Source organism: Eriocheir sinensis, chromosome 37 (assembly GCF_024679095.1).
Source record: "Eriocheir sinensis breed Jianghai 21 chromosome 37, ASM2467909v1, whole genome shotgun sequence".
NCBI lineage: Eukaryota > Metazoa > Arthropoda > Malacostraca > Decapoda > Varunidae > Eriocheir > Eriocheir sinensis.
This window is the reverse complement of record NC_066545.1, coordinates 12,686,571-12,709,070: the sequence shown is the minus strand read 5'-3', so window position 1 is coordinate 12,709,070 and position 22,500 is coordinate 12,686,571. Positions and strand designations below refer to the sequence as shown.

The following is a 22,500-nucleotide window of genomic DNA, read 5'->3' as shown; positions in this document are numbered from 1 at the left end:
TTTTCTTTCTTTCTTTCTTTCTTTATTTATTTATCTTTTTTTTATTGGTTATCTCATTTTTTTCGATAATTTTTGTGTTTACGTTTTTTTTAATCAACTTTTATTTCCCTTTTTTTTTTCTTACGTTTATTTCCAGGAAGTATTTTTATTTTATTTTCCATTATGTTATTTCTTTATTTTCTTTCCTTTTTTTATTGTCTTATTTAACAACTTTATGATTTAGTTGTTTTTGTCATTCATGCAAAAATCACTCATTCATTCACTCACTCATTTGTTACTCTGTTCATTAGTTCATTCATTTATTGTTTGTTTGTTTGTTTGTTTGTTTAATTTATGCATTGGCAAGAGAGAGAATGAAAATGATGAATGTAAATGAAAGTGTCGTGAAATTAGTCCAGTAGCGTGTGTGTGTGTGTGTGTGTGTTTGTGTGTGTGTGTGTGTGTGTGTGTGTGTGTGTGTGTGTAAATCCATTCATGTTTACTCCCATCTACTCCTTTCTTTCTTCTTCTTTTCTTTCTCTTTTTCTCTTCTCTTCTATTCCCTTATTTTCTTCTTCTCTTTACTTTTTTCCCTTTCTCTCTCTCTCTCTCTCTCTCTCTCTCTCTCTCTCTCTCTCTCTCTCTCTCTCTCTCTCTCTCTCTCTCATAATTACCTTTCTACCTGCCCAACCTGTGTGTTACCTGTATACTAATTAGTGTTCCTTCTCTTCCACAGGTAAGGTCCATTCAGGTGACCCCCGGAACAGCTGTGACGCGAGTGTGTAAGTGTGACCCTGGTAGTGGTGGTGGTGGTGATGATGATGATGATGATGGTGGTGGTGATGATTGTGAAGATAAATGTTGAAATGACTGGTGTTTGTTTTGGTGATATGTTTTGATGGTGATGAAGTTGAGGTGGTGATGACTGGTGGTGTTGATGTCTGTGTATGATGGTTGTGGTGGTGGTGGTGTTTGGTAGAAGTGGTGATGAGTTGTGATGAAGTGGTGATGACTTTGGTGGTGGTGGTGACGATGGTGGTGTAGTGAATGCATTTATCATCATTTAAGTAAGTTACGTTTACTTTGATATACGTTTCTCATTATTATTATTATTATTATTATTATTATTTTTATTATTGTTATTATTATTATTATTATTATTATTATTATTATTATTATTATTATTATTATTATTATTATTATTATCATTATTACTAAGGGGATGCCGACCTGCCTGTTGATCAATACTAATTACCTGGCTGTGTATTCTCTCTCTCTCTCTCTCTCTCTCTCTCTCTCTCTCTCTCTCTCTCTCTCTCTCTCTCTCGTTAACCTAATTTCTTTTTCTAATGATGACCTTTTGGCCTTATGTAGACAAATATGACCTTTGAGAGAGAGAGAGAGAAAGATTAATTACTCTCTCTCTCTCTCTCTGTCGTTTTGAATTACCTTTATATTTTAATCGGGTTGATCACGTAACGATATAACTATAACTTTTGTTTTTGTTGTTTTTTGTTTGTTTTTAATTTTTTTCTTCTTTATTGTTTTTTTGTCCCTTGTGTTTCCTTCTTTTTTTGTCAATTTAGTATTTTTTTTATTTTCGTTTTCTGTTTTTTTCGTTCTGTTATTTTCCTGTTATTTTCCTCTTATTTTTTCAGTTATTTTTCTGTTATTTTTTGTTTTGTCATTTTCTGTTATTTTTTTTGTTATTTTTTTTGTTTGTGTCCCGTTTTCTTTTCTTCCGTTTTCTTTTTGGTTCGTTGTTTTTCTGTTATCCGTATTTTATTATCTTTTGTCAGCGTCTTTTTGGTTCCTCTGACTTTTATGTTTATTTATTTTGTTTATTGATTTTTATTTATTTTTCCGGCGTGTGTTTGTTTGTTTGTTTGTTCCTCTTTTTGTCATTCACCAGATATCGATTTGTTTTTTTCCTTTAATTCGTGTTTTTTTTTTACCATTGTGTGTGTGTGTGTGTGTGTGTGTGTGTGTGTATCCTTTGTTCATCTATTATTATTATTATTATTATTATTATTATTATTATTATTATTATTATTATTACTGGACGTTGGGTAAAGTATGTGTGTTGGAATTCGATGTTGTTAGCCTTTCTCTCTCTCTCTCTCTCTCTCTCTCTCTCTCTCTCTCATCGGTGTTTGTTTTGGTATAGTGATAAAGACAAGCGTTCACTGTTCCTTGTTTTTTTTTGTTTTTTTTGTCTTGTTTGAAAATAAAAAAAATAATAAAAGTTCTCGCACGGGTGTTGTTTGCTCTGTGCTTGTTTGTTTGTTTGTTTGTTTGTTTGTGATTGCCTGTTTGTTTGTGCGTGTGTATGTTTGTGTGTTTGTTTCGGTGTGTAGTAAGTAGCAGTCAGTTTTATAGAGTAACGTAATGATTGCTGTTTGTGGCATTCTCTCTCTCTCTCTCTCTCTCTCTCTCTCTCTCTCTCTCTCTCTCTCTCTCTCTCTCTCTCTTCTTATTTCTTTTGTTTATTCCTATCATTCTTTTCCTCCTTTTTTCTTTCTTTCTCTTCCTTTCTTTCTCTGTCTATATTTCTAGCATTCTTTCCTTTTCTCTCTTTTTTCTTTTTTTTGTTTATTTCTATTTTTCTTTCCCTCTTTTCTTCTTTCTTTCTTTCTCTGTTTTTATTTCTAACATTCTTTCTTTCCTTTTCTCTTTTTTTTTTGTTTTTCTATCATTCTTTCCCTGTTTCTTTCTTTTCCTTTCTTTCTCTGTCTTAATTTCTAGCATTATTTCCTTCCTTCTTTCTTTCTATCTTTATTCTTTCTCTCCCTCTGCCATCGTAATTATTATCATTATTGTTATTATTATTATTGGATCCGAAGAGTGAGTGCATTCATTAATTATCTCCTTTATTATCATTATTATTACTCTTATTAGTATTACTATTGTTATTATCACCATTAATGCGTCGTGTTTTGTGCTTCTACCATTACGCATCGCTGCTATTTTTAACACCATTAATATGAGCGGCACATTTACCTAAGCCACCCCTTGATGCAGGCTGGTTTTCTCTCTCCCATCCTCCCCTCCCCTCCCTCCCTTCCCCACCTCCCCTCACCCTGTCTCCACTCCTCTCCCAGCCTCACTCATGTTTACTCCCCCTCTTCTTCCATTCTCTTTATTTTCTCCTCCCTTTCTTTCTTTCCCTTATCTTTATCTACTGTTTCTTATGACCTCTCACACATCTGATCTTCCTCCCTTCCCCTTGTTTTCTTTCTCCCATTTTCCCTTCATCCCTGTTTCCTTTTATTTATGTTTCCCCTTATCTCTCTTTCCTCTCATTCCTGTCTCTTTATCTCTTGTTCTTACTCTTTCTCTTCATCACCTCCTCCTCCTCTTTCTCCCTTTCTCTCTGCATCTTAGTCGTTTTCTTCTTTTCCTCTTCCTCATTCCCTTACTGTCTTCCTTTCCCTTGTACGTTCTCTCCCCTCCCTCCTTTTCTCCGTTCTCTTCCCCTCTCCAACCCCTTTCCTCTGTTCCTCTCTCTCCTTCATCACTTTCTTTCTCTCCCTCCCTCTCCCTCCCTCTCCCCATACATTCTCTTCCCCTCTCCATCCCCTTTCCTCTGTTCCTCTCTCCTTCATCACTTTCTCTCTCCCTCCCTCTCCCTCCCTCTCCCCATACCTTCGTGAGAGTAACTCGTGTGTTCTCTCCCTCAAGCATCATGGGGAGCCCTCCTGGAGCGATTCTGTGTACCAGGTGAGTCAGGTGTGTGTAGTACCTGTGTGGACCTGTAGGGCTGTGTACGTGTGTGTGTTGGTATGTGGGTGTGGTGTGTTGGGGGAGAGGGGTAGGTGAAACTGTAGGTGTGTGTGCGTAGAGTTTTGTGTGTATGGGAAGGCGTATGTGTGTTTTTTTTTCTATGTGAGCGTGTGTGGGGGGCTTGTGTGTGTGTGTGTGTGTGTGTGTGTGTGTGTGTGTGTGTGTGTGTGTGTGTGTGTGTGTGTGTGTGAAAGTTAGATAATGATTAGTGATTTGCGTGTGGGTAGAGAGGATAGTGTGTGTGTGTGTGTGTGTGTGTGTGTCATTATAGTGAGGATCGTGTTTCTATCGTGTTTTGTAGAGTAGTTTGTTTGTTGTGGCGTTGTTTGTGTGTTTTATTATTCAGTGTTTTGTTTATTTTTTTATTGTTTCTTATCGTGTTTGTTATGCTTGTTTGTTTGTTTGTTTGTTTGTTTGTTTGTTTTGTGTTTTTGCTGATGTGCTTAACTTGTGCCATGGCGTTGTTGTAGTTGTTATTATTGTTATTATTATTATTATTATTATTATTATTACTTTATTTTTCGTTCTTTTCTGCTTCTTATTGTTTTTTTTCCACATTGTTTTCTTTCTCTTTTTCCCTTGTCCTTTTTCCTCATCCTCATCTCTTTTCTTGTATCTTCTTCATCCCTCCATTATAGATTTCTTCCTCTTTTCCTCTCCTTTCTTTTCTTGTTATCGTTCTTATTTCTACATTGTTTCATTTCCTTTTCTCCCTCGTCCTCTTTCTTCCTCCTCGTCTCTCTTCCTGGTTCCTGTTCATCCTTGTGTTTTTTCCCTGTTTATTTTCTTTTTTACCCTCCTTTCTTCCAGGTTCTAATATACCCTCCAATTGTGTTCGCGGTTCTTGACATAATGGACACTGAAAGACTTAAGTGACCACAGCTGCAAGGGTCATTATCGCCTCTCTTAAACCGTCCGATGGGAATATACAGCTATCAACAGTTAATAGGGCCATAGTCTTAAGCGTTTCGGCGCCCAAGGACACACATTCGACAAGGCTTAGGTTAGGCTGGGCTGGGTTAGGTTGAGTTTAGTTAGGTTAGGTTAGGTTGGGTTGGGTTGGGTTGGGCTAGGTTAGGTCAGGTTGAGTTAGGTTGAGGTTGAGTTTAGTTAGATTAGCTTAGGTTTGGTTATGTTAGGTTAGGTTCGGTTGGGCTAGGTTAGGCTGGGCTGAGTTAGGTTGAGTTTAGTTAGGTTAGGTTATGATGGATTGGGTTAGGTTAGGTTAGGTTGGGTTGGGTTGGGCTAGGTTAGGTTAGGTTGAGTTAGGTTAAGGTTTGGTTTAGTTAGGTTAGGTTGAGTTGGTTTGGGTAAGGTTAGGTTAAGGAGTGGTGGGTAGTTTTATGACCCTGGTGGTAGTTTGACAAAGCTTCTGTATTACCATGAACCTGAAAAAAAACTCCCACTCGCGAGAACTTGATTCATCTCCCTTTTCTGTCTTTGGAAATAGTGGATGTGGGAGATGGAAGCGTTTGAGAATATCGACCTTACGTGATTTCATTCTATCCATCTATCTATCTAGTATCTACCTGTAATATACATGTAACCTGTAATCTATCTATTTTCAGTGTTGTATTATTCCAGACAGATTTTTCTTTCCGGGACATGTGTCTTGCTGATGCTGATAATGATGATGATTTTTTTGTGTTGCGCCACTGTTACACTCATGCCTGTATGTGTTTTTTAATTACCTCTTACCTGTGTGAAGCCTTGTGTTACCATGTGTCTTTTTACCATTGTTTATTTATTATTATTATTTTTTTTCACGTTCTGCCTCTCGCACCTGCAGGCTATCTTAATGGGGCCCGCTAGAGTCCGGGTTGATAGGTGGTCGTTACGGCAGCATGTTGGTAGTTTTAAGCCACTCAGCGATGATTGCAACTTGTCAGCTTGTAACGCCGGGCGGGACTCGAACTCGGGTCCTCCAGTATACACCCATCCCGCACGCTGACCACTCAACCACCGCCTCCCTAACCTGCTGTCTATCCGTAATTGATCTATTTTCAATCTATATGTTTTTTTTTACAGTAAAGGAAACATTTCAAGGGCAAAAAAAAAAGGAAATAATAATGAAAAAAAAAGCCCGTACTCAAAAAGCTCGCTACTCAAAAAGTTCGCTACTCAAAAAACCCGCTCCTCAAAAAGCTCGCTACTCAAAAAGTTCGCTACTCAAAAAGCTCGCTACTCAAAAAGCTCGCTACTCAAAAAGCTCGCTACTCAAAAAAGCTCGCTACTCAAAAAGCTCGCTACTCAAAAAGCTCGCTACTCAAAAAGCTCGCTACTCAAAAAAGCCCGCTACTCAAAAAGCTCGCTACTCAAAAAAGCCCGCTACTCAAAAAGTCCGCTACTCAAATATCTAACTGTAATTATCTATAACCTGTAATCCATCTAATCTATCTTTGATTTATCCATTTATCTACCTGTAATCAATCTCCCAGTAATTAAGGAGGATTCGTGAAGTAATAAATAAGCTTGCACGCCATCAGGTTTCACGTTTAAAGACTTCATCTGTACCTTTCTTTCCTTTCCCTCTTTTCTGTTTAACCTTTTCTCCACGCAGCAGCTGGTGAGGGTGATAACTACCTCTTTAAATCGTCTAATTGCTCTATAATTATCACCTTCTAATGATCCTTCCCGCGCGAGGATGGTTAATAATCTCACACGTGTCATCTGAGGCCCGGAAAGGAAAACATGTCTGAACGTGTAAACAGATTAAGGGAGGGTAATTAGAGGCGACAAAGGCGGTGAGGAAACAAACATTCGAGGTGACGTGTTTTGAGGGAGGAGGAGGGGCTGTGTTTTTCCTTTTTTTTTTTATTTTTATTTTTTTATTTTTTTTAAGGGGTGGGCTGGGGTGGTGGTGGTGGGGGGTGGTAGGGGTGGTTTTTGTGCGATGGAAATGTTGGGTAAGTTAATGGGGTGTTTTGATCTCTCTCTCTCTCTCTCTCTCTCTCTCTCTCTCTCTCTCTCTCTCTCTCTCTCTCTCTCTCTCTCTCTCTCTCTCTCTCTCTCTCTCTCTCTTATCTTCATTTTTTCCCTTTTTCTTTAACTTTTTCTTTATTGTTTTTCATGTTTTCTTTTTCTCAATCTCCTTGTGTTTGTTTGTTTTTCTCCTTTCTTATTCTCCTTTCTTTCTCTCCATCCTTCTTATCTTCTTTTTTGTTTTGTTTTTTCATTCTCACGCCTTTCTTTCATTCTTTCTTTTTTTTCTTCTCATCCTCCCTACCTTCCTTCCTTTTTATATTTTTACTTTTTTCTCCTCCTTTCTCCTTTTTTCTTTGTCTTTTCTTTTTCCTCTTATTTCTTTTCCTTTACTTTCGTTTCTTATCTTTCTTTATTCTCTCTCTCTCTCTCTCTCTCTCTCTCTCTCTCTCTCTCTCTCTCTACCTGTGATTATCGATTCTGAGGTGTTTTTTTCTTTCTCTACCGTGGTATTGATTCTTCTATGCCATTGATTTCCTCTTGTGTTGCATCATCGGCACCTTTGAGTAGTGTTGTGTTGTCTGGTGTTGTTAGGTTAGGTTGGGTTTGGGTCTGGTTAGGTTAGGTTAGGTTAGGTTGTGTTATGATTTATTAGGTTTGGTTCGACTGGGTTTGTTTTGAGTAGATTTGGGTTGGGTTAGGTTGGGTTAGATGGGGTGGGGTGAGGTTAGATTAGGTTAAGTTAGGTTAGGTTAGGTTGGTTTATGTTATGTTAAGTTCGGTTGGGTTGGGCTAGGTTAGGTTAGGTTGAGTTAGGTTGAGGTTGAGTTTAGTTAGGTTAGTTTAGGTTTGGTTATGTAATGTTAGGTTGGGTTCGGTTGGGCTAGGTTAGGCTGGGTTGAGTTAGGTTGAGTTTAGTTAGGTTAGGTTATGATGGATTGGGTTAGGTTAGGTTGGGTTGGGTTGGGCTAAGTTAGGTTAGGTTGAGTTAGGTTAAGGTTTGGTTTAGTTAGGTTAGGTTGAGTTGGTTTGGGTAAGGTTAGGTTAAGGTTTGGCTGGATTGTGTTGGGTTGGATTGGGTTGGGTTGGGTAAAACAGGATTGGGTTGGTACTAAGCAAGATTGTGTTGGTGAAGGTAGATTGGGTTAGTAAATTTAGACTGGGTTAAGTAAGGTTAGGTTAGGTTAAGGTTAGGTTGGATTGTGTTGGGTTGGATTGGTTGGGTTGGGTAAAACAGGATTGAGTTTGTACAGAGCAAGATTGTGTTGGTGAAGGTAGATTGGCTCTGTAAATTAAGATTGGATAGGTTAGGCTAGGTTAGGCTGGGTAAGGCAAGATCAGATTTAGTTTGGTTAGGTTAGGCTAGGTTAGGTTAGGTAAGGCGAGATCAGATTTGGTTTGGTTAGGTTAGGCTAGGCTGGGTAAGGCAAGATCAGATTTGGTTTGGTTTGGTTAGGTTAGGTTAGGTTAGGCTAGGCTGGGTAAGGCAAGATCAGATTTGGTTTGGTTTGGTTAGGTTAGGTTAGGTTAGGCTAGGCTGGGTAAGGCAGTATCAGATTTGGTTTGGTTAGGTTAGGTTAGGTTAGGTTAGGTTAGGTAAGGCGAGATCAGATTTGGTTTGGTTAGGTTAGTTTAGGTTAGGTTAGGTAAGGCGAGATCAGATTTGGTTTGGTTAGGTTAGGTTAGGTTAGGTTAGGTAAGGCAAGGCAAGATCAGATTTAGTTTGGATAGGTTAGGTTAGGTTAGGTTAGGTTAGGTTAGATCAGATTTGGTTTGGTTAGGTTAGGTTGGGTAAATTAAGGTTGTAAAAAGTAGGATTGTGTTGGGTTGCATTGAGTTGAATTCTTGTGTTATATCGTAATGTGTTGCTTTCCCTGTTTTAATTTTTTATGGCGGTTAATTAACGTGTATTATTCCAGGGGGTGTTTTTCTTTCCGGGACGTGTGTGTTGCTAACCTTTGTATTGCTTGATGATGATGATGATGATGATGACTTTTGTGTTGCGGCACCGTTACACTCATTACCTGTATGTGTTTCTTAATTACCTCTAATATACCTGTGTGAAGCCTTGTGTTACCTATATGTCTTACCTGTTTGTGTTGCTGTACCTGTATTTGTGTGTTGCGTATGTTGCATAATTTCTACACGTGTTACTTTACCAATGTGTTGTGTGTTGTTGTGTTACCTGACTCCTAGTCGCTGTCACCTGTTATACCTGTGTTTGTGCGTACGTATGTGTGTGTTGCGTAAACCCTCCCCCCCTCTCCCCCCCCTCCTTGTGTTGCAGTCTTTGTGGCATGTCCGATCAATGAGTAAAACAATGTCAGATAAGAAGGGGGGGAGGGGAGGAAGGGGAGGTGAGGGAAGGGGAAGGGGAGGAGAGGAGAGAGGAACTTTAAGGGGAGGACAAGAGTAAGAAGTGGAGGGATGAAGGAGGAGGAGGAGGAGGAGGAGGAGGAGGAGGAGGAGGAGGAGGAGGAGGAGGAGGAGGAGGTGGAAGAGGAAGAGGAGGAGGTAATAATAAAAGGGACAAAAGAAGAAGGGGGAGGGGGAGGAGGATTAAAAGGGGAATATGGATAGGAAGAGGAAGAAGAAGAAGAAGAAGAAGAAGAAGAAGAAGAAGAAGAAGAAAGGAAGAAGAACGGGAGATAAGTAATGGGATAAAGATAGGAAGAAAATATGAATGGGAGAAGAAGAAGGGGAAAGATGGAGACGGGGAGAAAGATAGGGAGAGGAAAAGAGGAGAATAAGAGGAAGGGAAAAGAGAGAAAAAGAGACAGAGAAGAAAGGGAGAAAGGAGAGAGGAATAGAGATAAAGAAGAAAAGGAGGAAAAGGAGAGAAAGAAAGGGACAGAAAAAGGGAGGTGAAAAGATTGGGAAAAGATAGAAGGGAAAGAAAGAGGGAGGGAAAAGGGAGAAAAAGAGACAGAGGAGAAAGGAGAGAGGAATAGAGATAAAGAAGAAAAGGAGGAAAAGGAGAGAAGGAAAGAAGGGACAGAAAAAGGGAGGGAAAAAGATTGGGAAGAGATGGAGAGAAGAAGAGATGGAGGGTAGAGAAAAAAGGAAGGGAAAAGGGAGGGAAAAAGATTGGGAAGAGATGGAGAGAAGAAGAAATGGAGGGGAGAGAGAAAAAAGGAAGGGAGAAGGGAGGGAAAAAGAGATGGAGGGGAAAGAAAGAGGGAGGGAAAAAGATAGGGAAAGAGGTGGAGAGAGGAAAGAAAGGGAGGAAGGAAAAGTACTTACAGACTACAATCTCTCTCTCTCTCTCTCTCTCTCTCTCTCTCTCTCTCTCTCTCTCTCTCTCTCTCTTTTCTCTCTCTTTTCTCCCACTTTTCATAATGTTTCGTCCTCCGCCTCTTCCCTTTCCACAATTCATCGTTCGCTTAATCGCCTTACCACATTGCTTCGCTCACTTGATGATGCTGTTATTTTTTTTGTGAAGGGTCCTTTTAATGATTCCCAAAAATCTCCATTAAAATTCTAGTTTGTTTATTTTTTATTTTTTTTATTTTTTACTCTTTTTCCTCATCTTGTTTTTTATTTTTTTGGTTTCAGTCAATCATTAGTTATTCGGGGTTGCTTGTTGTTGTTGTTTATCTTTTTTCTTCTTGTTTTTTTTCTTGTTCTTGTTCTTCTTGTTCTTGTTATTCTTCTTCTTGTTCTTCTTGTTCTTGTTCTTGTTCTTCTTCATCTTCTTCTTTTACGTTTATTTTTTTTGTCTGCTTCTTCTTTTCTTCTTGTTCTTCTTGTTTTTGTTCTTTTTCTTCCTTTCTTCTTTACTTCTTGTTATTTTTGTTGTTCTTTCTTCTTCTTTTTCTTGATGTTGTTGTTGTTGTTCATGTTGTTGTTGTTCTTGTTGTTGTTCTTGTTGCTGTTGTTGTTATTGTTGTTGTTGTTGTTGTTGTTGTGGTTGTTGTTGTTTTCGCAATTGTCTTCATCGGTAAACATTTTGCTGACCTGAGTTTCAGCCTATTATTTCACAGTGACACCGACTATTAAATTTCTGGCTAAAACATCACGTCTATTTCTTTTCTTTTATTCATTTTTCCACGTGGAGATTCATTAAGTTTCATTCACCCAAAACAACCAGTAAAGCGTTAGACTAGAGGACACAAAAGGCAGTAAGTCCAAGTGAAGCCTCAAAATATCTCCCCCACGGCTTAAAAAAAATTACCTTAACCACCAATGAATAATCAGCGTCTTAAACAACAGAGAAACATCACTTACAAAACTTCAATGCTGTGGAAAGAGAAACACTTAATGAGGATGGAAGAAAAGAAATGTGATGATAATAATAATAAAAAAAAGATGAAGAAATTGTGTTTATCGCGTTCATGGTGCAGAATCCTTGTCAAACTATCACTAGGCTCATAAAACTACCCATGGCGGAACCCACAACAACCTCCACGAAGGCCTTATCAAATATGTGTGTATGTGAACAGAATAAGAAGAGAAGTGAAGAAGAGAGAAGAAGAGATAAAGGAGAAGGGAGTGAGGAGAACTAAGGGTGTGTAGATAGAAAGAAGAAGGGAAAGGGAGGGAGATAGAGAAGGGAGGAAAGATAAGGGAGAAGAGTAGGTGGGGAGAAGAAGGGGAGGGATGGGAAAGAGGAGACGGAGAGAAGAAAAAAATTGTGAGTGGAGGAAAGAGGAAAAAAGGAGGAAGAGAGATAGGGAGAGAAGTAAAGAAAACATGAGTGGGAGGAGGAAAGTGAGAGAAAAAGTGGAGGAAGGAGGGAGAGGAGGAGGGAAGGAGAATGAAAGCCTTACTCTACAAAGCACACCACTTGGCCGCCTCCAGTCACTCCCGGATCCATTAATGAAAAAGGACCTTGACTCGACCTAACGCCTCCTAACCTATCACCGCTATTAAACAGGAACATGATCGTAATTTCGGAGCAACTATGTGTGGCAAATACGATTGGACATTATGTATATATTTTGGTCGTTTTTGTATGGTAGTTGTTGCTGAAATAGATGGTTAAGTTAGCCAAATATTGTACTTCTTCTTGTTCTTCTTCTTCTTCATCTTCATCTTCTTCATCTTCTTCTTCTTCTTAACACACACACACACACACACACACACACGCACACGCACACGCACACGGCAGTTGATTAAAGGTAAGGGACGCACACACGCACACACACCTGTTGGATTTGTGTGTGTATACGTGTGTGTGTGTGTGTGTGTGTGTGTGTGTGTGTGTCCCTGTCCATGGGGGTGATTAAAAGTAATGAAGAGTGAAAGGGAAAAAAGGGATGAAAATGGAGGAAGGAAGGAGGAAACGAAGAAAATAGTGAAGGAAAATTTGGAACTGAAAATCGAAGGAAGAAAGGAAGAAAATAAGAAAACTAATAAAAAGGAGGAAGCAGCAGAAAGGAAGAAAGAAGGAAAAGGAAGGAAATACTGAAGAAAAGTTCGAAAAATGATTAAAGAAACAAGAAAGAGAGGAAATAATAGAAGCAAAAAAGAAATAGAAAAAAAAATGGGTAGAAAAATCATGTTAAAATTGTCACTAATGAAAAAAAAGGAAAAAGAAAAAAAAATAAGAAAAGAAAGGAAATCATAAAAAAATAAGAAAAAAAGAAAGAAAAAGAAAATACAGGAAATAGAGGACAAGAAAACAGGTATAAAAGACATGATTAAAGGATAGGGAAACGGATAAACGTGGATTGGAAAGAGGAGGAGGAGGAGGAGGAGGAGGAGAGGTTGTCATGGTGATGTGGGAAGAAAGGAATGATAGAAAGAAAGAGAGAAAGAAGAGAGAGAGAGAGAGAGAGAGAGAGAGAGAAACTGAATTAACAAGAAGGAAAAAAAAATGCTGATGGACGAATTAGGAAATAGATAAAAAGAAGAAAAACGGGAAGTGACGAAGATTGGATGGAAGGAAGGAAGAAAGGAAAAATGTGAGAAAGCGAGGAAGAGAGAAAACGAAGAATTGAAGGAAGGAGAAAAGACTAAAAGAAAAAGAATTAAAGAATGAGAGGAAGGAAGGAAGGAAGGATTGAAGGAAGGAAAAAGAAAAAAAAAGAAAATGAAAAAAATGAGAGAAATTAAGGAACGAAGGAAGGAAAAAAATGCAAAAAGAAAAAGAATGAAAGTGAGAGGCAGGAAGGAAGGAAGGAAGGATTGAAGGAAGAAGAAAAAAAAGAAAAGAAAATGAATGAATGAATGAAGGAAGGAGAGAAAAAAGAAATGAAGAAACGGAGAAAAAAATACCAGAAAATGAATAAAAAGAAATTTAAAAAAGAAAATCAGAAAAGAGCTAAAAATGGGAAGGAAATAAGGTTAGTGAACGAGAGAGGAACATGAGAGGGAGAGATAAGAGAGGGAGGGAGGGAGAGAGAGGGAGAAGGGAAGGATATGATAAGGAAGAAGCGTAGGAGTGAAAGAAGAGAGGAGAGGAAAGGAGGAAAGACAAGATGCGTAGGGGGAAAAAAGAAGGAAGGGAGATAGGCAGGAATAGAGAGGAGGAGGAGGAGGAGGAGGAGGAGGAGGAGGAGAGAAAACATGGCAGGGATTAAGGAAGGGAGGGAGGAGGAAGGGAGGAGGAGGAGGAGGAGGAAGGAAAAGCAGGTGCATGAAGGTTAAAAAAAAAAAAAACTGAGAGGAGGAGGAGGAGGAGGAGGAGGAGGAGGAGGAGGAGGAGGAGGAAGGTAAAAGGGGAAGGTATGAAGAGGAAAAATGAAGATAAGAGGGACTGAAAGAGGAGGAGGAGGAGGAGGAGGTAAGAGGAGGAGGAGGAGGTAAGAGGAGGAGGAGGAGGAGGAGGAAGGAATATGAAGTGGAAAATTAAAAGGAAAATGAAATCGTCCGAGTAAAGAGGAAAAAAAATGAAAATTAAAAAAAATAATAATAATGAAAATAAAAATGATAATAAAACATCATCAGAGAGAGAGAGAGAGAGAGAGAGATCCACGTGCTGACTGACCTCCTCCTCCCCCTCTCCCTCTCTCTCTCCCTTCATCCGTGAGCCAGGGAGAGAGAGTGAGAGAGAGAGGGAGAGAGTGAGAGAGGGAGAGAGAGCAGTCACCCACGGGAGAGCAAGGGAGGTGCACACAGCCTCCCTCGTGAGTCACACACACACACACACACACACACACACACACACACACACACACACACACACACACACACACACACGCACACACACCGCGTTAGTTTGTTTACGTCTAGAGAAAGAAAGGAAGAAGAAAGAAAAAGAAAGATAAAAGAAGAAGAAAAAGAAAGTTAAAAGAAAAAAGGAAAAAGTTAAGAAGAGAAGAAAATGAAGTGTATGGTTTTAAAGGTTAAAGAAAATGAAAATACGTGTGAAAAGTTTAAAAAGAGAAAAAAAAGAAATGAATGAAATGAAAGGAAAAGGAAGAAGAAAATGAAATGGGAAGTTACGTGAAAAGGAAGCAGAAAAGAAAGAGAAAAAGAAAGAAAATGAAAGTGAAAATGAATGAAAAAGATAGATGACCGTGAAAAGTAAGAGAGAAGAAATTAAAAGATGAAAAATAAAAGGAAAAAAAGAAAATAGAGAAAGTTAAGTAATAAGGAAATGTTATCTGATGAAAATTAATAAAAAAAAAGACGCGAAGATAATGAGTTAATTAGAATCTGAAAACAACAACAACAACAACAACAATGACAATATACACAGGGCTAACTCGCCTAATTAAAATCCCACTGAATACGCTTAAAAAAATGATGGAAATTGAAAGTGATGAAAGTGATGATTAACTTCCTAGGTAATTAAGGTCCTGATAGTGATGATAGTGACGATGATAGTGATGATGGTAAACAAACAAACAAACAAACAAAAAGTGACAGTCGTGGGTAAAAGTACAATGATGATGGTGATGATGGTGGTGATGGAAAATGATGACAGTAATGGTGATGACGGTGGTGGTGGTGGTGGTGGTGATGATGGTGATGGATAGTGACACGCGAGACCCCTTCCTTTTGTGGTGTTGATATGGGACACGTGAGAGATGAATTGAGATAAATGGGTAGATGGGTAGAGAAGGAGGGGGTAGATAGGTAGATAGATAGATAGATAGATAGAGAAGTAGATAAAGACTGAGAATAGTAGACTGGTGGATAGATACAGAACGGAGGGAAGAATATAGATAGATAGATAGATAGATAGATAGAGAGAGAGAGAGAGTTGATAAAGAGAGATAGAATAGAGGGAGAGGCTTAGGTAAGGACACAAATACATTGATAGACAGATGGACAGGAGGGAGGGAAGTAGATAAAGATAGATAGACAGACAGACAGAAGAGTAGATAAAAGTGAAGATAGATAAAATGATTGATAGATTTGTTGATAAATAGACAGAGAGGAAGAGATAGGATATAAGAGAGAGAGAGAGAGAGAGAGAGAGAGAGTAGGAAAGATGAACTGGATTGATTGATTGATAGATGGTTACATAAATAGATAAATATGTAGGTAGGGAGACGGTTACATAGATAGATAGATAGATAGATAAAAATGATTGAGATTGTAAGTGAATAAAGGATGAAGTTAGAAAAATAGATATATGATTAGATAGATAGATAGAAAAATGATAGATAAAATAGGCAACAAGGAATGCAGTAAATAGATAAATAGATAGATAAATAGATTGGGAAGCTGATAGATACATACATACATACATACAAACATACATACGCGCATACATTAACGAGTTACAGAGAAACTATTGATGCAAATGAAGGATACGGAGAGAGAGAGAGAGAGACGCCTCACCTTCCTCTTTAAACAATATCGAAAGCAAAAACAAACAAACAAGCGAAAGAGGAGAGAAAATAATAATAATAATAATAATAATAATAATAATAATAATAACAACAATGTTTTCAAGGTCGACTTAAAGTTGTTTTTGTTTGCTTCAAGGAGGGATGGTAATGGACTTTCTCTCTCTCTCTCTCTCTCTCTCTCTCTCTCTCTCTCCATGCTTCTTCTCTTTCTTTTCTTCTTGTTTTTCTTTTCTTTTTCTCTTCTACTGTTATTCTCTTTTCATTCTTTGTCTTTCTTTTCTCTTTTCCGCTTCTTTAAATCTTTTTTTTTCTCTGTCGTTAGCTTGTTTCTTCTTGTTTTCTTTTAGTTCCTTTATTTTCTCATCGTTTTCTCTCTCTTTCTCCTTTTCTTTTTCTTTTTTCTTCATTTTATCCTTTATCGTGTCCTTTCTTTCTTCCCTCCTTTCTTTCTACGTATATATCTTCCTTTCTCTCTCTCTCTCTCTCTCTCTCTCTCTTACGTGACGCAACCCATACTTACAAATCAGATCATTTTATAGAATTAACTAAAGTGAAAGGGCGCCAGCATGATAGGGTGTTACAGAGAGAGAGATATGAGGATGTCAGCCCTGATGTCAGCGCTATTCCAATGTGGTCTTGAAAGTCAGCGAGTGTGTGTGTGTGTGTGTGTGTGTGTGTGTGTGTCAGCAACAGCCCCAGTCCAGTCTCTCTCTCTCTCTCTCTCTCTCTCTCTCTCTCTCTCTCTCTCTCTCTCTCTCTCTCTCTCTCTCTCTCTCTCTCTCTCTCTCTCTCTCTCTCTCTCTGTGAAACCACACACACACACACACACACACACACACACACACACACACACACACACTTTAATTTGCAACAAGTACCTCGTATCTCTTACTTACACATCCGCTGTACGCACATGACCTCGTGTGTGTGTGTGTGTGTGTGTGTGTGTGTGTGTGTGAGAGGTAAGGAGAGATATCACTGTATTGATCGAACCAACCCATCGAGAGAGAGAGAGAGAGAGAGAGAGAGAGAGAGAGAGAGAGAGAGAGAGACGTGATATTTTTTTTTGCATACTAAAGTTACACGATTTCTAGCTCATATCCTCTTTTTCTTTTCTTTTTTAACCCGAAATATTTAACCCCCCCCCAAAAAAAGCACAATAGAAAGTTTCCTATAATTTCACCTTTAGTTCCTTTTTATTTTCAGTATTTTCAGATCAGTTCGTTTAGTTTCCTCTTTAAGTTGAACCTCAGACAGTAAGTAGTTCGATCTCCCTTCCTTGAAACACTAAAACCCTCTGTACCAAACCCGTCTCGTACACGTTATGGAAGGCTACAGAAGCTTGCGAGTGACCGAGGAGGAGGAGGAGGAGGAGGAAGAGAAGGAAGGAGTGGACAGAAAGGAAGACAAGAGCAAGGGAAAAGAAACACAGGAGAAGGATGAAGTGAATAAGGAAAAGGAGAAACAAAGTGGAAAAGACGAAACAGACAAAGAAAAACGTGATAAAAACAACGTAGAAAACGAAAAAGAAGAAAACGAGTCAGACGAGAAGGAAAACGTCATCAAGGAGGAGATACTCAGGCAAATCAGCAAGGAGACCAAATTCAACTACTACCATAAATTCGGCCCCTACGCGATGGAGCACCTTCCCCTTAAACACAGCAGCAAAGAAAACCGCGACGCCAACACAGAAAACGAGTCCCCGGAAACCAGTATGAGGGCAAACTTCGGCAACCTGGAGGCGCGCGCTATGATTAAACGACTCGAGTTCAAGAAGACGAGGAAGAACAGGAGGTCGTTGCTGTATATTGACGACACCCCCGATAGCCTGCTAGAGGAGGAAGGGACGACTTTTTCCCCTCAGTCTGTCGGTCGGCTCGTCGGGGGGGCTCTTCTTCCCTCCTTTTCCTCCTCTTCTTCAAAGCCAGGAGGAGGAATAGGAGGAGGAGGAGGGAAGGAGGACAGAGAGGATTTGAGTAAGGTAAGGAAAGGGAAGGGAAGGGGAGGGAAGGGAAGGGAGGGGAAGGGATGGGATGGGATGGGGAGGGTAGGGTGGGGAAGGGATGGGATGGGAAGGGAAGGGAAGGTGAGGATAGGGTAGGGAAGGGATGGGATGGGATGGGGAGGGTAGGGGAGGGAAGGGATGGGATGGGAAGGGGAGGGTAGGGAAGGGAAGGGAGGGGAAGGGATGGGGAGGGTAGGGAAGGGAAGGGATGGGATGGGAAGGGAAGGGAAGGGATGTGGGGTTGGGTAGGTTGTGGGGAAGGGGAGTGTGTGTGTGTGTGTGTGTGTGTGTGTGTGTGTGTGTGTGTGTGTGTGTACGTACGTAAGACAGGAAGCACAGTTACACCATCTTAATTTTTCTATATATATATTTTTTTTCTTTTCGCTTCAAATATTTTCCTGTTTTCCTTTTTTTTTGTTTGTTTTCCCTTCTTGCTTTCTTTTCCTTCTTTCTTTCTTTCTCTCTTTCTCTCTTCCTCTCTTTTTTGTATGCTTGCTCTACTGTATCCTAGAGAGAGAGAGAGAGAGAGAGAGAGAGAGAGAGAGAGAGAGAGAGAGAGAGAGGGGGGGGGCGGGGGACCTGTCTGCATGACCTTTGCATTACGTGTGACGTACGTACATTAGTAACGCTACGGGCAGGAGGAGGAGGAGGAGGAGGAAGAAGAAGAGGAGGAGAAGGAAGAGGAGGAGGAGGAGAAGGATATACTGGAAAAGAAGAAAAAAAGTAGTTTGGAAATAAAAATAATAAATGAAAATCTCCCAATAATAAAAATGAGGAAGAGGTGAAGTAGAAACGATGAACAGATGAAGAGCGAGAAAGAAGAAGAAAATAAAAACAATAAAAAAGTGAATGAAGGAGAAGAAAATGAAGAAAAATAAAGAGTAAAAGTAAATAGTTAAAGTTTGTAAATATAAATGCACGAAAAAGGGATAAAGAAGAAGAATGAAAATAATGAAAAGATAATAGAGAAAAATAAGAAAAAATGAAAACAACAAAGAGGTGAAAGAAGAAGAAAAAGAAGAACACGAAGCAAAAACTGGAGGTTGATTAATAATAGAATGTTGGAAGTCATCCCACGCGAGAGAGAGAGAGAGAGAGAGAGAGAGATTAATTAGGGTGTGATATAGAGAAAGGGAAAGTGTTGAAGAGGTATCAGAGAGAGAGAGAGAGAGGGAGGGAGGGAGGAGGGATGGAGGCAAGGAGGGAGAGATGGAGAGAAATTATTTATACAGGTGTCTTTACTTGACTGGAGAAAACTAAAACAAAGAGGAGGAGGAGGAGGAGGAGGAAGAGGAGGAAGAAGAGGAGGAGGAGTGAAGGGAGGAGAATCGGTATTGGTGGAGGAATAGAGGTGGAGATACAATACTCCTCCTTCCCCTCCTCCTCCTCCTCCTCCTCCTCCTCTCCATCGGCCGTCATTTCATGTGTACGTCGCCGTGTGTGAGTGCGTGTGTCTGTGTCTCTCGCGGCGTTTTGTATGGACACCAGTTCGATACCCGCTAGTGAACATACCCAAATTTTCCGACCCGTGTGTGCGTTTGATATGTCCCGTGTACGTGTTTGGACCGGCCCGTGTGCGTGTAATAATCGGTCCGTGTACGTGTAATAATCGTGTCCGTGTACGTGTAATAATCGTTTTTGTGCCTGTGTGCGTGGAATTGATTATGTGTACGTTTTTTTTTATCTTTTCGTGTACGTCTAATTATCGAACCCGTGTACGTCCTTGAATGTTTTTTTTCTGTCTCCCGTGTGTGCGTATTTGCCTGTGTGTATACCAACGACTTATGTGCGTTTCTAAGTAGCCATGTACGTGTGTGTGTGTGTGTTTAGACTTAGTTATGTGCGTTTATTTGGTTGCTTGTACGTAAGTGTCTGTCCTGTGTGTGTGTGTGTGTGTGTGTGTGTGTGTGTGTGGAGGAGGGGGGGTAAGGGGGAGAAGGATAAAGGTGAGAAGTAAGGACAGCAAAAGAGTGGAGGAGGTGGAGGTGGAGGAGGAGGAGGAGGAGGGGGATATGGAAGTTAAAAGAATGCAAGGAGAAGGGGAGGGTATAGAAAGGAAGTGAATAGAAAAGGGAATGAAGGAAGAAAGAAATTGAAGAAGAAGAGAAGGAAAAGGGAAAAGAAATGGGCGAAGAAATACACGCGTAGTAACGTTGAAAAGGGAAGAAAGTTGGAAAATAGGAATAGAAAAGTGAAAGGAAGAAGGAGAGAAATGAATAAACGGAAAGAGGGAGAGAAGAAGAAAGGAAAAGAGGGAAGGGTTATGTTTGAATGGGAAGAAAGGAAAAAAGGAAAACAATAGGAATAGGAAAAAAGAAAGGAGGAAGCGGAAGATGAAAAGAAAGAAAAGGAAATGGGTGGAAAAATAGAGAGGTTGTAAAATTTGAAGGGGAAGAAAAATGAAAGGGAAAATTGGGAAAAGGAAAATGAAAGAAGGAAAGAAAGAAACGAAGGAAGAGGAGTAGAAAGGAAAGGGGTGAAGAATAGAAAAAGAAGAAAATGGTAATTATTGAAGAGGAAGAAGAAGGAAAGGGGAAAATAGAAATAGAAAAAGGAAAGAAGGAAAGAAAGAAACGAAGGAAGAGGAGGAATAGAAAGGAAAGGGGTGAAGACTAGAAAAAAAGATTGATAATAATTGAAGAGGAAGAAAAATTAAAGGGGAAAATAGAAACAGGAAAATGAAAGAAGGAAAGAAAGAAACGGAAGGAAGAGGAGGAAAAGAAAAGAAAGGGATGAAGAATAGAAAAAAAAGAAAGTTGTAATTATTGAAGGGGGAATGAGGAAAATAAGAAGATGAACAAGAAAGAGAAGGAAAGAAAGAAACGGAAGGAAGGAGAGAAGGAGAGAAAAAGTGAGAGAAATGAGGAGAGGATGCATTTGAAGGGGAAAAAAAAGGGAAAATAGAAATAGGAAAAAGAAAGAAGAGGGAAATAAATGAAGAAAAGAGGAACTAATTTGACGCAAGAGAGGATTACCGAATATGTAACAGGGTAGTGAAGGCTATTGTTTTTCTTTTTTTTTTCTTATTCTGGTCTTTTTTATTCATATTTTATTATTTTCTTGTTTTTTTATTTTATTTCTCTTCTCCGTTTTAAGTTTTCGTATTTTCTTTTATTTTTGTTTTGTTTTTTCTCCACTTTTTTTTATCCTTATCTTCTTGTTATTTTTCTTTTTCATGTTTTTATTTTTTATTTTTTATTTTGTCTTTTTTTTTCGTCTCCTCAGTTTCCTCACCTCCTCCATTTCTCCCCTCCCCACTCTTCTTCTTCTTCCTCTTTTTCTTTTTTTCTTCTTCCTTTTCTTTTTCTTTTTCTTTTACTCTTTCTTCTTCTTCTTCTTCTTCTTCTTCTTCTTCTTCTTCTTTTACTCGTTCTTCTTGTTTTGTTCTTCTTGTTCTTCTTCTTCATCTTCTTTTTCTTCTTTTACTCGTCCTTCTTGTTTTGTTCTTCTTGTTCTTGTTCATCTTCTTCTCCTTCTTTTTCTTCTTCTTTTTCTACTTCTTTTCTTCTTCTTCCATAATTAATGAGAGGAAGAAGAAGAAGAAGAGGAAGAAGAAGAAGAAGAAGAAGAAGAAGAAAAAGAAGAAGAAGAAAAAGAAGAAGGTGTAATCTGGCTAAAGTGACACGTAACTTTTTCTTTTTTTTCTTGTTTTCTTTTTTGTTGTCTGAATCTTTTGTGTTAAGGGAGAGCTGTTGTTGTTGTTGTTGTTGTTGTTGTTGTTGTTGTTGTTGTTTGTGTTTCTTTTCAATATTATTTTCTTTCTCTTTTTTTAACCTTTCCTTTATTTTTGTTTCTTTAATTACCTCTTTTGTTTATTTTTTTATTTCTGTCGTTGCTTCCTTTTTTTGTTGATTATCTTTTTCTTTTTATTTTCATCCCTAATTATTTTCTCCTTTTCTTTCTTTACTTCGTCTTCTTTTCCTCACTTCTTCTTCTTATTATTATTATTTTCATTTTTTTATTTTCATTTTTTTCATATTCTTTCCATATTTTTTTCATATTTTTTCTCCTATTTTTTTCATCACCCTTCTCTTTCTCATTCCCTTTATTACGTTATTTTTGTGTTTCTTTTACGTTTTTTTCATATTTTTTTTACTTCCACGATACAATTCCTATAAGCGTAAAACGTTCCCTCTCTCCTTTTTCTCTTTTTAATTATTTTTCTTTCGTTTTTTATTCCTCTCCAGACCTTTATTTTTTATCCTTCTTTTTTCATCTTTTTTTTTTAACTTCGTACACTGTTTTGCCATTTCGCTTTACAAGGATTTTTTTTTATTTCTTCATTTTTTTATTATTATTATTATCATCATCATTGCATTTTATAATATTTTTTGTCTTCCATCCTTATTAAGTGTTTCTTCTTTCCTCTCTTTCTTTCCTCTTCTCCTTCTTCCCTCTCCTCATCTCTCTCTCTTCTCTCCTCTTCTTCGTCTCTCCTCTCCTTTCTTTCTTTCTTTTCATCTCTTGTTCTTGATCTATATCTTTTGTTTAATCTCCTCCTCCTCCTCCTCCTCCTCCTCCTCCTCCTCCTCCTCCTCCTCCTCTTCCTCTTCTTCGTCCTCCACCTATTCAATTCGTGTTTTTAATTTTCTTACAGTAGATCCACTCTTCTCTGCTCCTCCTCCTCCTCCTCCTCCTCCTCCTCCTCCTCCTCCTCCTCCTCTCAGAACAGTAGGTGACGAGAGTACAATAGAGAGCGTGGAAGTGTGATAAATAAGTGGAGAGAAAAAATAAAACTGGAGGAAAAGAATGCAAGAGAAACAAAGAGGGAGGAAAAGATTGTTCGTGAAAGCAAAAACGGAAAGAGAGAATGGAAAAAAGTGAAAGTACTGGAGGAGAGAGAGAGAGAGAGAGAGAGAGAGGTGAAAAATTACTTGAGAAAAAATGTATAAAATGTGAAATAAAAGAAAAAAATAAGGGCTTGAATGTTATAGGTAAAGTTAATATCAGGTGTGAGAGGATGGATGTCAAGTTTAGATTTAACAGGTGAGAAGAGAATTTATTTGTTTTGGAAGAATAATAAAAAGGCAAATAATGTAATAAATGAAAAGTTACGGGCTTGAA

General features: G+C 38.7%; 2 protein-coding genes across 5 annotated transcripts in view; one reads left to right on the top strand and one right to left on the bottom strand.

The window, feature by feature from the left end:
* LOC127008262 (adenosylhomocysteinase-like 1) overlaps positions 1 to 22,500 on the top strand; it is a 187,760-nt gene that overhangs the window by 29,048 nt on the left and 136,212 nt on the right. Inside the window, exon 2 of one of the 3 annotated variants that reach the window (XM_050880036.1) lies at positions 3,661 to 3,699. The exons of 1 other annotated variant lie outside the window; for it this stretch is intronic. In XM_050880036.1, coding sequence (XP_050735993.1) covers positions 3,661 to 3,699 — 39 coding nt within the window. Of the gene's footprint in view, positions 1 to 3,660; positions 3,700 to 16,690; positions 17,413 to 22,500 lie in introns of those variants that run through there. One more of the 3 variants, XM_050880035.1, reaches the window with a different exon arrangement.
* The window catches only part of LOC127008265 (required for excision 1-B domain-containing protein-like), a 91,475-nt gene that overhangs the window by 43,369 nt on the left and 25,606 nt on the right, over positions 1 to 22,500 (bottom strand). The window lies entirely within an intron of this gene.